The sequence below is a fragment of the Toxorhynchites rutilus genome, chromosome 2 (assembly GCF_029784135.1).
Source record: "Toxorhynchites rutilus septentrionalis strain SRP chromosome 2, ASM2978413v1, whole genome shotgun sequence".
In the NCBI taxonomy this organism is placed as follows: Eukaryota; Metazoa; Arthropoda; class Insecta; order Diptera; family Culicidae; genus Toxorhynchites; species Toxorhynchites rutilus.
Genome location: NC_073745.1, coordinates 207,392,857 through 207,408,763, shown reverse-complemented (window position 1 = coordinate 207,408,763; position 15,907 = coordinate 207,392,857). Strand labels below are relative to the sequence as shown.

At 37.8% G+C, this 15,907-nt stretch overlaps 1 protein-coding gene across 7 annotated transcripts in view; it reads right to left on the bottom strand.

The window, feature by feature from the left end:
* Positions 1 to 15,907, bottom strand: part of LOC129764301 (la-related protein Larp4B) — a 95,438-nt gene that overhangs the window by 54,069 nt on the left and 25,462 nt on the right. The window contains exons 1-2 of one of the 7 annotated variants that reach the window (XM_055763254.1): positions 14,223 to 14,564; positions 7,953 to 8,890 (exon numbers count right to left, since the gene is read on the bottom strand). The exons of 2 other annotated variants lie outside the window; for them this stretch is intronic. In XM_055763254.1, the coding sequence (XP_055619229.1) occupies positions 7,953 to 7,962 (10 nt within the window). In that variant the 5' untranslated portion in view covers positions 7,963 to 8,890; positions 14,223 to 14,564. Of the gene's footprint in view, positions 1 to 7,952; positions 8,891 to 9,046; positions 9,227 to 14,222; positions 14,565 to 15,907 lie in introns of those variants that run through there. 4 more of the 7 variants (XM_055763255.1, XM_055763259.1, XM_055763256.1 and 1 more) reach the window with 4 other exon arrangements.

Here is a 15,907-nt window from a genome sequence, read left to right as displayed (position 1 = left end):
CAGGGGTCGACAGAAACGAAAATTGATTTTGAATGCACCACTGAATAACCACTCGGCCACGGGAGTGGTTAGCATCTTACATTAGCATGCCGGGTGTTCGGGTTCGATTCCCGTTCTGGCCGGGGGATTTTTTCGTCAAAAAAATTTCCTTCGACTTGCACTGTGGTTACGCGTATTCTAGAGCTTGCCCTTCGGAATACATTCAAGGTGTGTTATTTGGCTTAAGAAATCTCAACTAAGTATTAATAAATGGCGTTAGTTAATGCAAACGTTGAGACGGCAAAAGTTCCACAGGGAACATTAACGCCATTCAAGAAGAGGGGGTCTGAATATCGACCCCTATAAAATAACACAATTTCTTATTTGAAATATTTAAGATGCTCCATAAGTTGTGTTACGTGAACCACCCTGTTATAAGAATGACCAGGGTTGCCACATTTGATCCTGTAAAATTTTCTGAAAAAATCAGTATTTTTAGAAAAAAAAATTGTATCAAAAAACTAACGAAAAAATGGAAAGAAAGGTTTATTTTGATGAATTTATGGATGTTGGATATTGAATGATATTGTACTCAACTTCTACTTTAATTCAAGAGATTACAAGGTATTTACATAGCGGAATAAAATGAACTAGAATAAAGTAATTGAAAAATAATGTACAAAATGCATGGCGTAACAAAAATTTCCAAGAGTATCTTGCATAATAAGATTTTCAGCTTTAGCAAGATTAAAGTCAAAAAAATGGAAAATCCTATGGAATGTAGCAGACATAAATCCCAACGGATCATGTTAGCCATACCAACTATTCCAAAAATCGAGCCTAAGGAAATCACCATGACGTAGGGTGCGTTCTGGAGCATATATATTGAGATTAGCTGGCAAGAAAGGGGAGTCAGTTTCGCCTATTCTCCAGAGTATCATTTCGCATGAGGTTACACCATACGACAGAAGCAAATTCCAGGATAGAACGAACCAGCGCACAGTATAGAGATTTCAAACAAAGCTATTGATAACCTTCAAAACAAAACCGAGCTGCTTGTTTGCCCTGGAGATGATGTCGTTGTAGTGGTAGATGAATGTGTCGAGAATTACACCCAAGTCGCGAACTGGTTGAACCCGCTCGATGGCTTTGCCGGATAACATGTAGGAGAAATTGATGGGAGTACGCTTCCTGGTGAACGAAATAACTTGACATATGTCACTCACTTGGACGCATTACACAAGGATTTTACTAAAATGTTTTTAGATCTTAATTTTTTTTAATTCCTCAATGGATAATAAATCAGTACTATATGACATCCATGGAATGAGCCAAGGTGATAATGCAAGAAAAGTTGATTATCATCAGCACAGATGAGTCAGGAGTACAACCAAGGTTATCATATGTTCTAGTTATAACGAAACATTGAGAAACAGGATCCGGCGATGTGAGACTGTCTTCGCTTTTTTTCATTTTGTCGAAAAAGGCTTCATTATTGTTACAAACAACAAGAAACCGAAGGAACCATTTGAAAATCAACGAACGCAGAGATTTAAGGCTTTAACTAACCAATATTGAACCGTATTTTGATATTTTGATAGTTGTGGATAGATTGGTTTGCGATTGTAATATTTTTATAGGTTGTGAGTAATTTGAATTAATAGTTATTCATTACACTTGATATTTACTAAATTTTATCTCTATATGTTGTTGAATATGATGAGAAAAATTTTTTTTCTGTATTATAGTGACTTTCAACACTTTTGGCTGGTTTGTCACATTACTTCCATTTTTTGGAAGAATGTCGGGAGTGTGAATTGAACTCGTGACCTTTTGCGTGAGAGTTGAAATTTGGCTATGGGGGTCTAAGGTATTACTTAATTCTGGAAAAGGGGTCTCTTGCTCAAAACAGTTTGAGAACCCCTGCACTAGAAGTATTCACCGAGAGAAACGTCTCTTTGGCTCTTCCATTTCATTGATTCCTCCTTGGTCGAACAATTTTTTATTCCGCGCGATATGGTTGAATGCCATTTCGAGGTAATTCTTCCGAAAACTGTGTAAGCATTTTGCAACACACTCACAAAATATGGATTCACTGGGTTCGGCAGTTTCAATGAAGATTCTTGCTATGTTCATTCCAATTTCCCATGGAAGATGAATTCCACCATGCTCAATAAAACTGCAAGAAATTATATTAAAAGTTTAAAAGTAGTTAATAAATAACTTAATTTGCATACCATCACCAGAATCACAACAAAATCAGCTTACACATGATATAAGATACAATGTCATGGTGACGAAAAAAACAATGAAGACCCGATTTCATTTCCTAATTTCTGATTCGATCTAAGCAAGCTTTTCGTTTGTGCAATACGTTTTCTCAATGAGGTTTATCCGGTTTATCCTTTGAAGATTCAACCAAGTATAAATCCCATCATCATTCAATATGCAGCGAGCGGCATTCACGTCGAAGTTTCCCACTGGTTCGCTGGTCCCAAAACGCTCTTGGGCCAACCGAGAACCCGGAGAGCATGGAGAATCGAGTGGAAAACGCTCCGTCATCAAGGTGACAAAAATCATTTCTGAGTGTGTTGTAATCAATTTTATGTTATGGTTTTTGGTTACTGTTGTGAGTTGTTATTGTAGTCTTTATTTTTGTTCGTTTGTTGCATTCAGTTTTAATATATTTCTGTATTCTGTTGCAGTTTTTTATTCAGATTTCTGTATTGTGGTTTAGACTTGTTCTTTGTTGATTTTGATTGATTCGTTGTAGTGATGTTTTTTGTAGCCTCTGCTTTTATTATGTTTTTCAGTTGATTTTGTTTTAGTTTTTGTTTTCATTGTAGTGTTTTTTATTATTTGTTCTGTTATCGTTTTCTGTGTATTGTTAAACTTTAAATTGTTATTTAATGTTGCGATGCCATTTTTGTTATATATTAGGCTGTCAAAAAAGTCCTGCGGCATTTTTTTTGAATTTTCATTTGTTCATAAAATTAGTTACAATCATCTGTTTTAAGTCAAATATGCGCCGTTTTGTTCGATGACTTGTTCCCAACGAGATGCCAACTTCATAATACCCCTGTTATAGAAGCTCGCTTCCTTATTGGCAAAAAACTCGGATAGCCAATTTTCACAGGCCTCTTTTGTGGCTAACTTCTGACTACCTAGCTCGTTCGCCATGGACAAAAACAGGTGGTAGTCACTTGGTGCAAGGTCCGGACTATACGGCGGATGCAAAAGAACCTCCCATCCGAGCTCCCGGAGCTTCTGGCGCGTCACCAAAGAAGTGTGTGGCCTGGCGTTGTCCTGATGGAAGACAATGCGGCCTCTGTTTATCAAAGATGGCCTCTTCTTCATGAGTGCTACCTTCAAGCGGTCCAGTTGTTGGCAGTACAGGTCCGAATTGAGCGTTTGGCCATAGGGAAGCAGCTCATAATACATTATTCCTTGACAATCCCACCAAACACACAGCAGAACCTTCCTGGCCGTTAATGAGGGCTTGGCCACCGTCTGAGCCGCTTCAGCGGGCTTCGACCACGACCGTTTGCGCTTCACGTTGTCGTAAGTGACCCACTTTTCATCGCCAGTCACCATCCGCTTCAGAAACGGGTCGATTTTGTTGCGATTCAGCAGCGATTCACATGCGTCGATACGGTCAAAGATGTTTTTTTGCGTCAACGTGTGTGGCACCCATACATCGAGCTTCTTTGTGAATCCAAGCTTCTTCAAATGGTTAATAACGGTTTGATGACTTATCCCCAGCTCTTGGCCGATGCTACGGCTGCTACTATGCCGGTCTTTCTCGGCTAATTCAGCGATTTTGTCGCAATTTACGACGACAGGTCTTCCGGAGTGTGGCGGATCTTCGACGACCTCTACACCAGAACGAAAACGTTGAAACCATCGTTGTGCGGTGGAAATGGAAACTGTATCGGGTCCATAAACTGCACAAATTTTATTGGCAGCTTGAGATGCATTTTTGCCTTTGTCATAGTAGTACTGTAAAATATGTCGGATTTTCTCTTTATTTTGCTCCATATTTGCGACACTATAACTCACGAACGACTTAATCAAACAAAACACTGTCAAGGACTATATTATAGCGCGCAAAAATACCTTTCCAACAAGCTATAGTGAATACAACTAGAACTACGCGCTTACAACGACACCTCACGGAAATACCGCAGGACTTTTTTGACAGCCTAATATTTCATTGTATATTTACAATAACCCGTTTGATGATAATAATTTTCTTGATTCATACTTTATACAATCTGATTGTTTTGTTTTTCTGTTGATAACTTTATTAATATTTTTTTCTTGCGTTTTTTTCGTATTTACGAGCTTCCAATGCGAATCTCCTGTCCATAGTTTTGACCCACTGGATTGCCTATATCACTGACGAAATATGTCGTGAGTGTTTATTCCATAGTAATATGATTTAAAAATTTGTAACATTATTATTTATTTCTCACAGATGAGATACCAAAACAAAGCAGTTACTGCAGCAGATCATGTAAGCGAATCCATGAGAGCAGAGAGCATTTCCGAAGATTTTTTAAAATATGTTAATTTAAGTCCAATAAATTATTTTGTTTAAATTTTTGTTCAAAAAATTAATTTAATATTTTTAAAATAAATTTGATAGTTTTAAAATTATTTTCTTCAATATGTCTTGGATTCTGCTTCATTGTAGGTATTGGCGCGTGTCCATTTCAAAGGATATTGTTTGGTGTAAAGTTTGGTGCAAAGTATCCAAAGTCCACTTTCGTGTTTTCTTTGTTCTGTTTTATGTGCATAGTGGAATAATTGTTAATATCACAAAATTATCTATGCGAATGGTCGTTACATCAATCTCAGGCACTCCATTGAGTATCTACTAATCAGCATTGTCAAATGCTAGATGTTAGGGGACTTTATAGTTTAAAGACTATATTTGAAAACAAACAATTTGAAAATCAATCTGTAATTATAAAATTTACAAAAACTAACTGAGCGATCGGAACAAGTCACCAAAAAATCCGAACATACTCCTAAATTCACACAAGCTCTCTCCCAGCAAAAAATTCTAAAAATCGATTTTTTATTTCGGGTATTACTGTAGAAAGCATCAAACATTTTCAAAAATCTCTTTAGTGGAATGTGTGGTTTTATGGAATCGCCCGAAGATTTTTTGATTCATGATTTCTTATTGTTCTCGCGAGAACAATACACAAGCTGGCTATATGCCAAAGTTTTCTTACCCCGATTGCCAATGCACGCGATGTACCTTTGTTCTAGATACACTCTGCTGTAGTAAACAGAAACATCAGGAAAACTTAAAATAGCAATAACGTTTATTCTTCGCATTACTAGTTCGACAGCTCTTTCCATCCCATCTTCCTTTATGCAGGTTCTAACGGTTTTGTTTTTGTAGTTCCGAACCATTATTAGGCCAATCGAACACAAATCTGATGAGGTATTAACCCTTTCTCTACGAGCGTCGTCTATAGACGACATCCGCGCGACGACCACACGTACACACGTACGAGTGTCGTCTTTAGACGACATCAGGGTGATACTGCCCATCGATCACACCAGCGCGATATGCATACTTTTCGGTGCAGTGCTCCATACAGCGGTAGCACACCGACGAAGCACACTGCTGCATTGAAAGGGTTAAACAGTGTCCGAATGTGCCCCAACACCATCTGAAGACAAATCACGACTTTATCTTATAAATAGACCGTTGTATGTACGTTTTTTTTATTTAATATTAGTTACTAACTGTACTTAAATTTCTAAATCGTTCACAAAAGAATTGGAAAAATACTTACAACTTCAAGCTCAAAAGTTTCGAAAGTGCGTGAAAAGGGGCTGTGTTGTTTTCATAAGTAATAAACGATCAGGAACTGTCAAACCATATGACAGCTGCTGATGGAGAGGCTGCTAACTTACTTATATTTTTAATTAGGTTGAAAATTGTACCACTTATCTTTTACCTTGTCCGAAACTGTTCGCGTTCGAAACTGCCCCTACAGGATTCGATTGTATACAGTGAAACGAAATCGTAGGCTGTATATAATCTAGTCCACCCTGTTTTTGATTGCAGTTTTTTGTTCTTTCTTACCCATATTATCTTTATTACTCCATTTAAATTACATTACATAATAAAACTGAAGGTTTTACATCTATATTTGGGATTTGTTACATACATTATAGATTCGTTTTATATTTCTAATGCATTATTATGAGTAAACATTTCTTGTTCTGTTTAATATCATGTTTTTTTTCCACATGGTTCGCACATGGTTACATTATAATTGCTCAAAAGTTATTGATACTTCTCCCCAATCTTCCACCATCAATCCCAGTTAAATAATATGGAAGTTATCTGTGTAGGATATTTAGAAACCATCAAATTTCTAAAAATAACGATTTTTAAAACCACTTGATCAAAAAATGGATGAATATTCCTTCCGAATGCACCAAAAAACTCGTAGATAACGACTAAAGACAGCTAAAGATAGTTGCAATGAACAAGGGATACCATACTAATGATGGAATACTGAAATTGATTGACGCTTTATGAATCGAGTTGAAATTTCAACCAGAGTACGATTATGAGTTTGAGTCAATTTTCATGCATTCGCACATACTTCTCAATTCTTACAGAAATAAAAACTATTATTCTGAAAACAAATAGCAAACCTTTTAACTATCATATGGCACTATGACTTCATCTAAATAGAATGTTCTGAAACTTTGTTTTCGACTTTCAAAAGAAGGGAAAAGAGATTTGCACGGTGGAGTACGATTACGAGTTTGTATCACTGTAGCACGCTTTGTGCTCTAATCCGGTAGTAAAACGCATGCGGAGCAAGATTTCGAAGGAAACACCAATGTAAACACCCACTGGCGACCTAGAATTTATCGTTCTCTTATGAATTTGAATGTGCCGGCTTAGGACAACGTCGCCATTGAAAATCTGACTGATTAGAGCAGGACCCTAGCCAATAACAAAGTAATAACAAAATGCTTTGTTGTCTTCTAACCAGGTAGCATCCGAGTGGTATATAAAAGAATAACCAAACGCCCTTTCGCCCAGGTAGACACTAAAAGAAAGTACGTCCAAGTTTGAGCCAATTCAGAGTCAATTAAAGTAACGAATGCATCGAAGCATAATCCGCTTGGGTAGTTGATTTTAGAGTCTTCGAACCGGCCGTGGTAAATATGTAATAAACGAAGAAGTTGTAGGTAACTGTTTTTGTTTTTCGTTCCTTCCCCTAGTCTCTTTTCACACAAGCAACACAAGAAATGAATAATAGATTATTCCAGGAAAAATAAGAGATTACCAATTAGGATGACCCGCATGATTTCCATAGGTAATTGTCGTGACCAAAAGAATAGGTCCCGACGGAAGGAATCATTCTTCTTCTTCTGCTTTTTTGGTTTTAAGAGACTTCAAACTTCTCAGCTCATTCGCCTCTAAAGGAATCATTTATTTTCTCCATTTCAAGTGTTACATTGGGGGCGAAGTATATTTTATTTTGTCGAAATACGATTTTTCAATTACAGACGAAAGAAATTAACGTCACTAAAATCAAATCTGTCATTAGTATGGGCTCGACAGAATTCTAACCCAAAATATGTTACCCGTTTTGTAGATAAAAACAAGAGCTTCTCTATGTGAAAAAAGGCACATCCAATACGAAAACAGAACGGGAAGAACTCAGGCGAGAAAGAAAACAAGTGTATGAGAATATCTGTAGCCGGCCGGACGGGCACACCAACACTAGCGAACGCTTGTATTTCCGGTGCAATGGAAGATTTTACAGTCAAGAGAAAACAGAGAAAAATAGAAGGTTATGTCAGAGTGATTTTCTCGTGCTTTTCTTTTTCTCCAAGTCTTTGATGACAGTGCAAATTTTCGCACGACAATCTCTCTTACATCGTATCGTTACAAAAAAAAATATTTGAAAAATTTATCTTACCCGTATCCATTTTACTGCCAGCGTTTCTGAGGATTATCCAAACAGGACGTTTTTCGGGGTGGAAAAACGAAAACTCGTGCACAGCCGAATCTTTTCCCCCGGACAAGGGAAACTGACCGACCGGAGGAGACGAGTGCTTTCTGGGCTTAGTCCAGTTAGCCAGATGGGTCTCTCGCTCGGTCTGATTCTTACATGTGTTACGTGAAATAATAAACAGTGCACAGTAGTCTCTCTATTTGCACGATGACAGTTCTTTTTCGCTGATTTTTGCACACCTACCAGCGATGTGGTATCTTTTGATTTGCTTCTTTTTGAAAGCACTGTACATTAGCTTGCACATGAATGCACAAGTATCAAAATATAACAACCCAACAATAATTATATGCACATAATGAAACAAAAAAAATCATTGATTAACCTTTTATCACTCGATTTTCTGCTTTTAGCCTTCTTCTTCACAACTTATCGCATTTGCCCTTTCCTTTGGCTCAAAATGCTACTTCGAAATCATATCATGAAATGCTCACTGACACTTGCGACAATACGTTCCGTTGTGTTGGTGAGTTTACCCGCCTATCACAAGGCGCTGCATTCGGTCGTTTCAGCAGCAAGGTTGACGTTTAAACACACATGTGTTGGTGCAGAAAAACCACTCACTTTTGGTTCTTTTTCACCTCTCTTGTTGATTTGCGTTATTTTTGTATCTCCTTCTCTCGCACACTCTTCAACAAAAATATTATTTTGTTCTTGCTCACACTACCAGCTAAAGTAAGCTGTCACTTTTGACATCTTTTTTTCTGACAATTCACCATCCAACTTCTCTTTTTCGCACACTCAGTCACTTAGTTTTATAATATATCTCAGCTTTCTGACTGATTCCCAAAACCACTTCTTGACTTCCATTGACTAATCTACTTCACTCGCAAATCGTCCAAGCGCTATGAAATTGAAAAAAAACAATTGCAATCAGCCACTCACTTCACTCGGAACATGCCGAACTAATCGTTCAAAATTCAATATGTCTTCCAAAATGTTTCTCAATTCATGCACTGGGGCTGAATAACACTAATTCCTACATCGGAATCACTCACAACCTGATATTATGCAGAATAAAATCGTACAACGCGTAGGCAACTAACCGAACCGAACTTCCTTTGCAAACAACGACAGAGCTAATTTTGCACTGACGAAGTTCCGGAAACCATGTGTCTTTCCGTTTAACCGTCCACGACCACTCTCCCACCAGTGCTATTCAATCAGACGGCAAAAACAGACTGATCGAATGAGTGATTGGTTCATATATTGGAAAAGAAAAGAGTTGCTAAGAGTTTTTGCTGCCTTATGATCCCCAATCCACGAATACTAGCACACAAACAAGAACAACTATGGAGACTAGGAATGTCAGTGTTGCCGGGTAAAAGAAACCAATGTCGGTAGAATACAATGCCGGTAATAAATAGTTTTTCAATGTTTCTTTCTGTCTCACAATACGCCTAAGTCAATTAATGGTGGTATACCATGTAACACAAATTAAGGATTCTTCGGTTAACACCCGCACACATATTATCAAATTATCAGTTCCTCAAAGCTCAAATAATAATTTAATCTACTTATTTCCAACAATAAATGAAACTAATGACGAAACCTGAAGCCTAGATACACATAAGAAAATTTTATAGAAAAAACCTAGTAAGGGGGCTGTCGAGTAACAAGTTTAGCTTCACTAACATGGTGTGTGGTTCTCATGACTCAGTTTTGCGAACATTGAGAGGCTATCTTTGTTTCAACGTTATATAAATATATTTTTTTTTTATTATAGATGCTTTAACGATATCGTCATTCGCGTCTTAGGGGACGTTATTTTAGAATGTCCAACATGTTCATGCCAGTTTTTAAGGAAAATTAAAAGCATACGTAAACTAGATTCTCTATATATTTTTTTAAAAATGTATACAAATGTTCCTCAATATTTCGCCATTTTCGGAGCTTAAAAACTAGCTCCTCGTCGAAAAACTAGCCAAGGCGCTCGTCTATGCTGTTCAAAGATTGAAGGTTTTCACAAGGACCTGAACAAGTGATAATTTGAAGGTGCAATATCTTGTTAGTATAGCGGGAGAGATATCACATTCAAACCAAACTTAATAAAAATTTGTGGATTGTCAAAGAGATAAGAGGTCTGGCATTGTAATGGTGGTGGTACACGATGCGTTAGTTTGTCATGAATCGCAGCCTTTAACTCGTTACTTTACTTTTTGTTAAATAGCGAGCAATACTTGTCCGATGGTGACTGTAAGGACGTGGCCGGCATCATTATTGACCATCTAAAGCTCGAATCACCGAAAATTGTACAACGCGAATGATTTGTTAGTCCCAAGCGTCATTCTGTGTGTTCTTTGTGCAATTTGGTTGGTTCAGGTCAATCACGGAGAGCAACTACGAATTGTACAGTCTACCCAAGCTCAAGCTCAAGCTCAATAGCGAGCAATACTTGTCCGAATTTATAGAATAGTTGTTTGGTAGAAGCTCATAATACTGAATTCCTTCCCAATCCCACTAAAATACAAAATTAACTTTCCTCAGGTTGAATCTTATAGTAAATGAACTAAAGTGAAGTTAAGTGATATTATTGATATAGTGAGCATCACAGAAGATCGTGTGAAAAATGCCATGCATAAATATTCATATCCGAAACGACTTCGAGCAAGATTCTTGTCTTGATTCAGACAGTAACTTAAAGTGGCCAATGACCTTAAAATGAAGATTGCTGATGCCTTTGATGAGAATATGCATTACTCTAGCGTCTACAGTTCTGTTTGCACACATTTGGATGATATGCGCTTTATCTGAGAATAGAGTATTGACACTCGAACAATTTTTGAGCAATTTAGAAGCAACTACGAGTCTTAACGGAAATAATTCTCGCGTAACTTTTGAAATGGTCCAATGTACCAAATGTAAACAAATCGCGTTATAGATGCACACTATTGGGTTTCAACCATTGAATGTATTTAATGTGAATGTGTTATGATCTCCGATACAAAAAATGTCCAATGTACATTTTCAGATTTTAAGTATTCGATTGTTATTTCGGACGCCACTTTGCGTCGACGCTCGAAACGTCCGAAGAAGCAAAGCAGTCAAAACAACACAAAGTCGTACTTCAATCGAGTTTTTGTTTTTTTCGGGGGTTGTTATCGATTTCAGTGCAATTGAACGAGTAATAACAGTAATAAATTGTCTTTAGCACGAAACGCTGGTATTTGGATTGTTGTTTAGTAGTTATTTTCAATTTTTTATCACGCAACGTAACTCATCCAATGTACAAACGCGGTCAGTGAAAACGTCAACATTAGTCGCTCCGAGGTTTCAACTTTAAACTAAAATCGCGAAACAACAATTACGATTAATTTTTCAGACGTATTATTGACTACTAGTGGTGAAGGTAGTGATAAAGATCGATTCCTTTTAAAATAATTCGCGGAACAACGCTCCGGTCTTCAGCACTGTTTTTCTCGAGTTGGCGTAAATGTTACATTGGACCTTTTCAAAAATTACGCGATGATTGTTCTTTTGAATCTTGCAACATGTATGCTTTCTAAGGATAGTATTAGAACATTTCATTCACTTCAGTTTTAGTCAAGTAATAGAATTCTTTGTATCGGAGTTTAAAACAATCCCAATGTAGCTTAAAGTCTTTGAGCTGAGGGGTGTTGGTTTAGGACGGTCAGATTGGGAGTACCCTTCTCTGCATATCCTATTCTACGTAGGACTACGTCTTTCATTTCTATACCGGGGGGTAAAATCAAAATTTCGAAAACGAATGCGTTACGCTGGAGACCGAGATTTTGAGCGTTAATAGCTCCTAAACAACTAAACGAAATAGTATGATAAACACTTCATTCGAAAGATAAAATGTCTACACGTTATATACTTGTTACTTTTCGATCCAAAAACTTGTTTCAATAGCCTTAAAATTACTTTCAAACCAGGCTATTGAAATCACCAATTGGTATATAACCGAGCGGCGCTCGGAAATCCACTCAGTTATAATTGTACATCGATTGGAGCATGCTGTCGCTTTTGTGGTGAAGTTCATAATGAAAGCGCTGATGACCCGTGTCACCAAGAGACTGTTTGTGCACCTTAGGCCAAAAGGGAATCCATCAGGAGGAGAGTGATGCCACTGAAAAAGCGACCAAGAAAGTACCAGCATCGAAAAACGGTTCCGCTTGAGGCATCGGAGCAGCCCCACACACACATACACGCGCGGAACTCTTTTCGTTCGATTGTTATCCATCAATCATTCACTAACTAGGAGGCCTATATAATTACTATGTAACTCGCTTCCGCGGAATATCCGCTCTCGGATAAATGAGGTTCTACTGTATACCATTCATATCAATGCAAGATCCTTTCCTCCTGGAAATCAGTATATGTCATCCCGTGTGAAAAACATAATTTAGTTGTGCCCTAGTCATGTCAAATTTTGACCAAAAACGTCATTTGTGGGAGGAACTGCGAATAAAATTTCAGCTGGTGGGCCCTTAATGACATCAACTACGAATTAAGGGCGTTGTTGGACCGACATTTATGCCAAACTCAAAAGGAGCTCGCTGAAACCTTGATAGCGACCCAACAAGCGATTCAAAATTGTCTCATAGAGATTGAAATAATACGAAGAAGGAAAATTGCGCTCCAGGTGGACTTAAGTCACGCCGCTTTTTCAAATTCAAGCAACTTCTTCAAATTTGAAATCAAAAGCTTTTGCAGATATCTTCGGTTCTTACGTTTTAGCGTCACCGGGGCCAAAATTCAATAGATAGCAATTTTATTTTTAGGTCTACAAAAAGAAGGATTTTGGTTCTGCGGTATGCCACCGGTGCGTAACTTATATTTCAAAGCAAAAATTAACTGGGCAAACATAATGTACCAGGCAAACATATGCCATCAAACTGAAGGATTGTCTCCTATCTCCGACGGCGGTCGGTGGTCAACTCGAATTGTGTCGCCTCGACTCCTTATCCTCGTTAGATGGAGACTTCGTCGCCATTACATTCACCCTAGAATAAATTTCATTGTGAAAAACTAAAATTCATAATGAAAATTGCGCTTCGGTGGCGTTCATACGTGAATACCGAAATTCCCAAATACGCTTCTTCGAAGCACTAAAAAATATTAAAACACTGCAAGCAACAATACAAAAGATAACTGAGTGCCCGTGCGAACAATAAAATTGCTTTCTAATGAATTTCGGCTCCGGTGACGCTAATACGTAAGTACCATGTATTCTAAAAAAATTCAATGTGATGTGTAATAAAAGGTGTTTCAATGGATGCCCTACCCCACTCCCAACATATTCGCCAGACACTTTATTTGTTCAGGGAGATGACTCACGACCTGAATGAGCGATAGTTTGTTTTTCACGAAACCTGTGTGCTACTTTTTGATGGGGTAGAATCTAAACTAACGATAAACATGAGTTCAAATAAGATATACCAATTTGTCACAATAACGCCCCAATATAGCGCCGAAAAAAACTTTTTTGTATTCGCTTACATGGAATGAAACCTCCGGTGGCAACAAACTGAATTTTCGCATCCGACATAGAGTCGTATACTTTATCGTAGAAATGTTCTAGAATTGTTTGAACCATATTTTAACTGATTAAGTCAGGCAATTTTGGAATAAAGAACTTGGAGTACCACCAATCAAATTTTTTATGTCATATTAAGGCGATTATATTATATAATTTTTGAATTTCATTGGAATAATGAAATCAATAATAACCAATAACCAATGTGCTAGCAATTGTTTAATGAAAAAAAACAAACATCACAAATTTTAGCCAAATTTTTTAGAATATTTTTGTTTTCCTACGCACAGAAATTTTGAAAAATTATACCTCTAACCGGCAACACTGTATTCCTTCATTTAAATCCATCCTTCAATTTTCATTTTTGCTCTTTCACTCTTCATATGGTGTTCTTTGAACTGACACATTACACAAACACCGTGGCCTGTCAAAGCTCGCGTATGCTTGCTCGCTCACTCGCACTACGATTCTCTCTTTCACCCAAATAGTACATGATACCGATGATACCACTCAAAATGCACGGAATTTGGATTCCCGGACATCACATCCCAAGACTATGGGGAGACATATTTCCAGGCAGCCTTTTCGCTTATCACACACCGAAATGTGACATTTAGAATGATTTTATCCGATACTACTTATTTTGATCGAACACTTCAGGGTATTACTAAGCTCACCAGTCGTTTTTCACTGAGTGTCCTCTCACTCAGTAAGGACAAGCAGCCGAAAAAAAAATAATGCAAGAAAAAATACCTCTTGCACTAGGCGAAGAAAAATGTCCTCCTACCCAAAGAGGAATCGTTGCTGGAAAATTATGAAATTTCACTTCACTTCACGACACGGACCCGTCCGCTAAATGTTCGAAGTGCATTCGTCACGATCACCATAAATTGCTAGTGTCCTCCCTAGAATTTCACAGCACTTGTACGAGGCGAAAATTTCGTTTTTAGCTGCTGTCGGACTGACGGCCACTTCAAAATCACCACACGAGACGAAAATCACTAAAATGGCCGTGCGCAGAGCACTACGTACAGCAGATCATAGCGGCTGCCAGTGCTGTTGGATGTTTGCCAAACGGAGAGAAAAGCATCTCACTTCTCTGTCAGCTCATTGGGCATGCTGTCAAAATCATATCCGCTCTCCCTTGCTCGCACGCTTACATGCTGCGGAGAGATCAATGCAGTGCGACTAAATATGAAGCAAATTTCTGCAGGGAACTCTACCCTAATTCCCACGAACGCTATTATTGTACATACTCTTCTGGTTATGGGTTATGGAGATCAAATTAGATATACTAAATTGGAAATCGTTTTGAGTACTCTGTTTACCTATGCTCTTCATATTCAATATTATTGTTTAGTAGTCTGTATGCCAGAAATGGCAACATTGAATGTAATAGAATCCATCTCCAGGATTTAGCCCCGCACACATTTTCGATACATTGAAAATGATACAAAATGTAAAAATCCATTCCATGATGTCACCTGTTTGACTGTTTGACCGAAGCCAAATATTTGACTCTTTTTGACAGATAAATTTTGGTCAACGTGTACTGATCAAATATATTCTACACAAAACACGACAAGCAAATATTCAATTATTGGATGCCTAAAATATTTTTTCAGTCTGTTCTTCGAACCTGTCGGTACATGGTTAGGTTACCTTGAATATTTCAGTTGATTTTTTCCATGTTCGGTGTTTGATATTGTTTACTACTGTTGAAAATTGAAGAGTGGCAAACAAAATAGTGTTTGTACAAATATCAAATCAAACCTTATCTGTCAAAAAATAACAAATATTTGACCTCCGGGCAAACAGTGTACGGCCACCTAAAGAAAAGAAATAATATTGGAATCAATTACTAATTATAACCAAGGCGCCTAGAAGAATATTTTAAGGTGAGGCCGTTTCGACACTAAGTTGGTTAGGGGAGCGGTATATGAAAACAGTACGGAAGAAAGCAGAAGGGGAATTATTTGCCTGTAGCGTGAAAGAGATAGACTGATCACGAGCGAGCTTCGGCACTAGCGTATTGTGCCGAGTATATCCTAAGGTGGGCCAACTTGCTAAAACCACTCTTCAGCCATCTTGGGAGGCTACTGTGTTTTGTTTGTAAACAAAACACAATACGCTTGTGCCCAAGCTCGCTCGTGATCAGTCTGTCTCTTTCACACTTGGAGGAAAAAATTCCCCTTCTGCTTTCTTCCGTACTGTTTTCATATACCGCTCCCCTAACCAACTTAGTGACGAAACGGCCTCACCTAGTACCATAGACCCGTCTTGGTTATAACTTGGGTCATGCGGATAGAATCAAATTGGTTGTCAAAAAAAATCCAATAGAACTGTCAAAAGAAATATAATA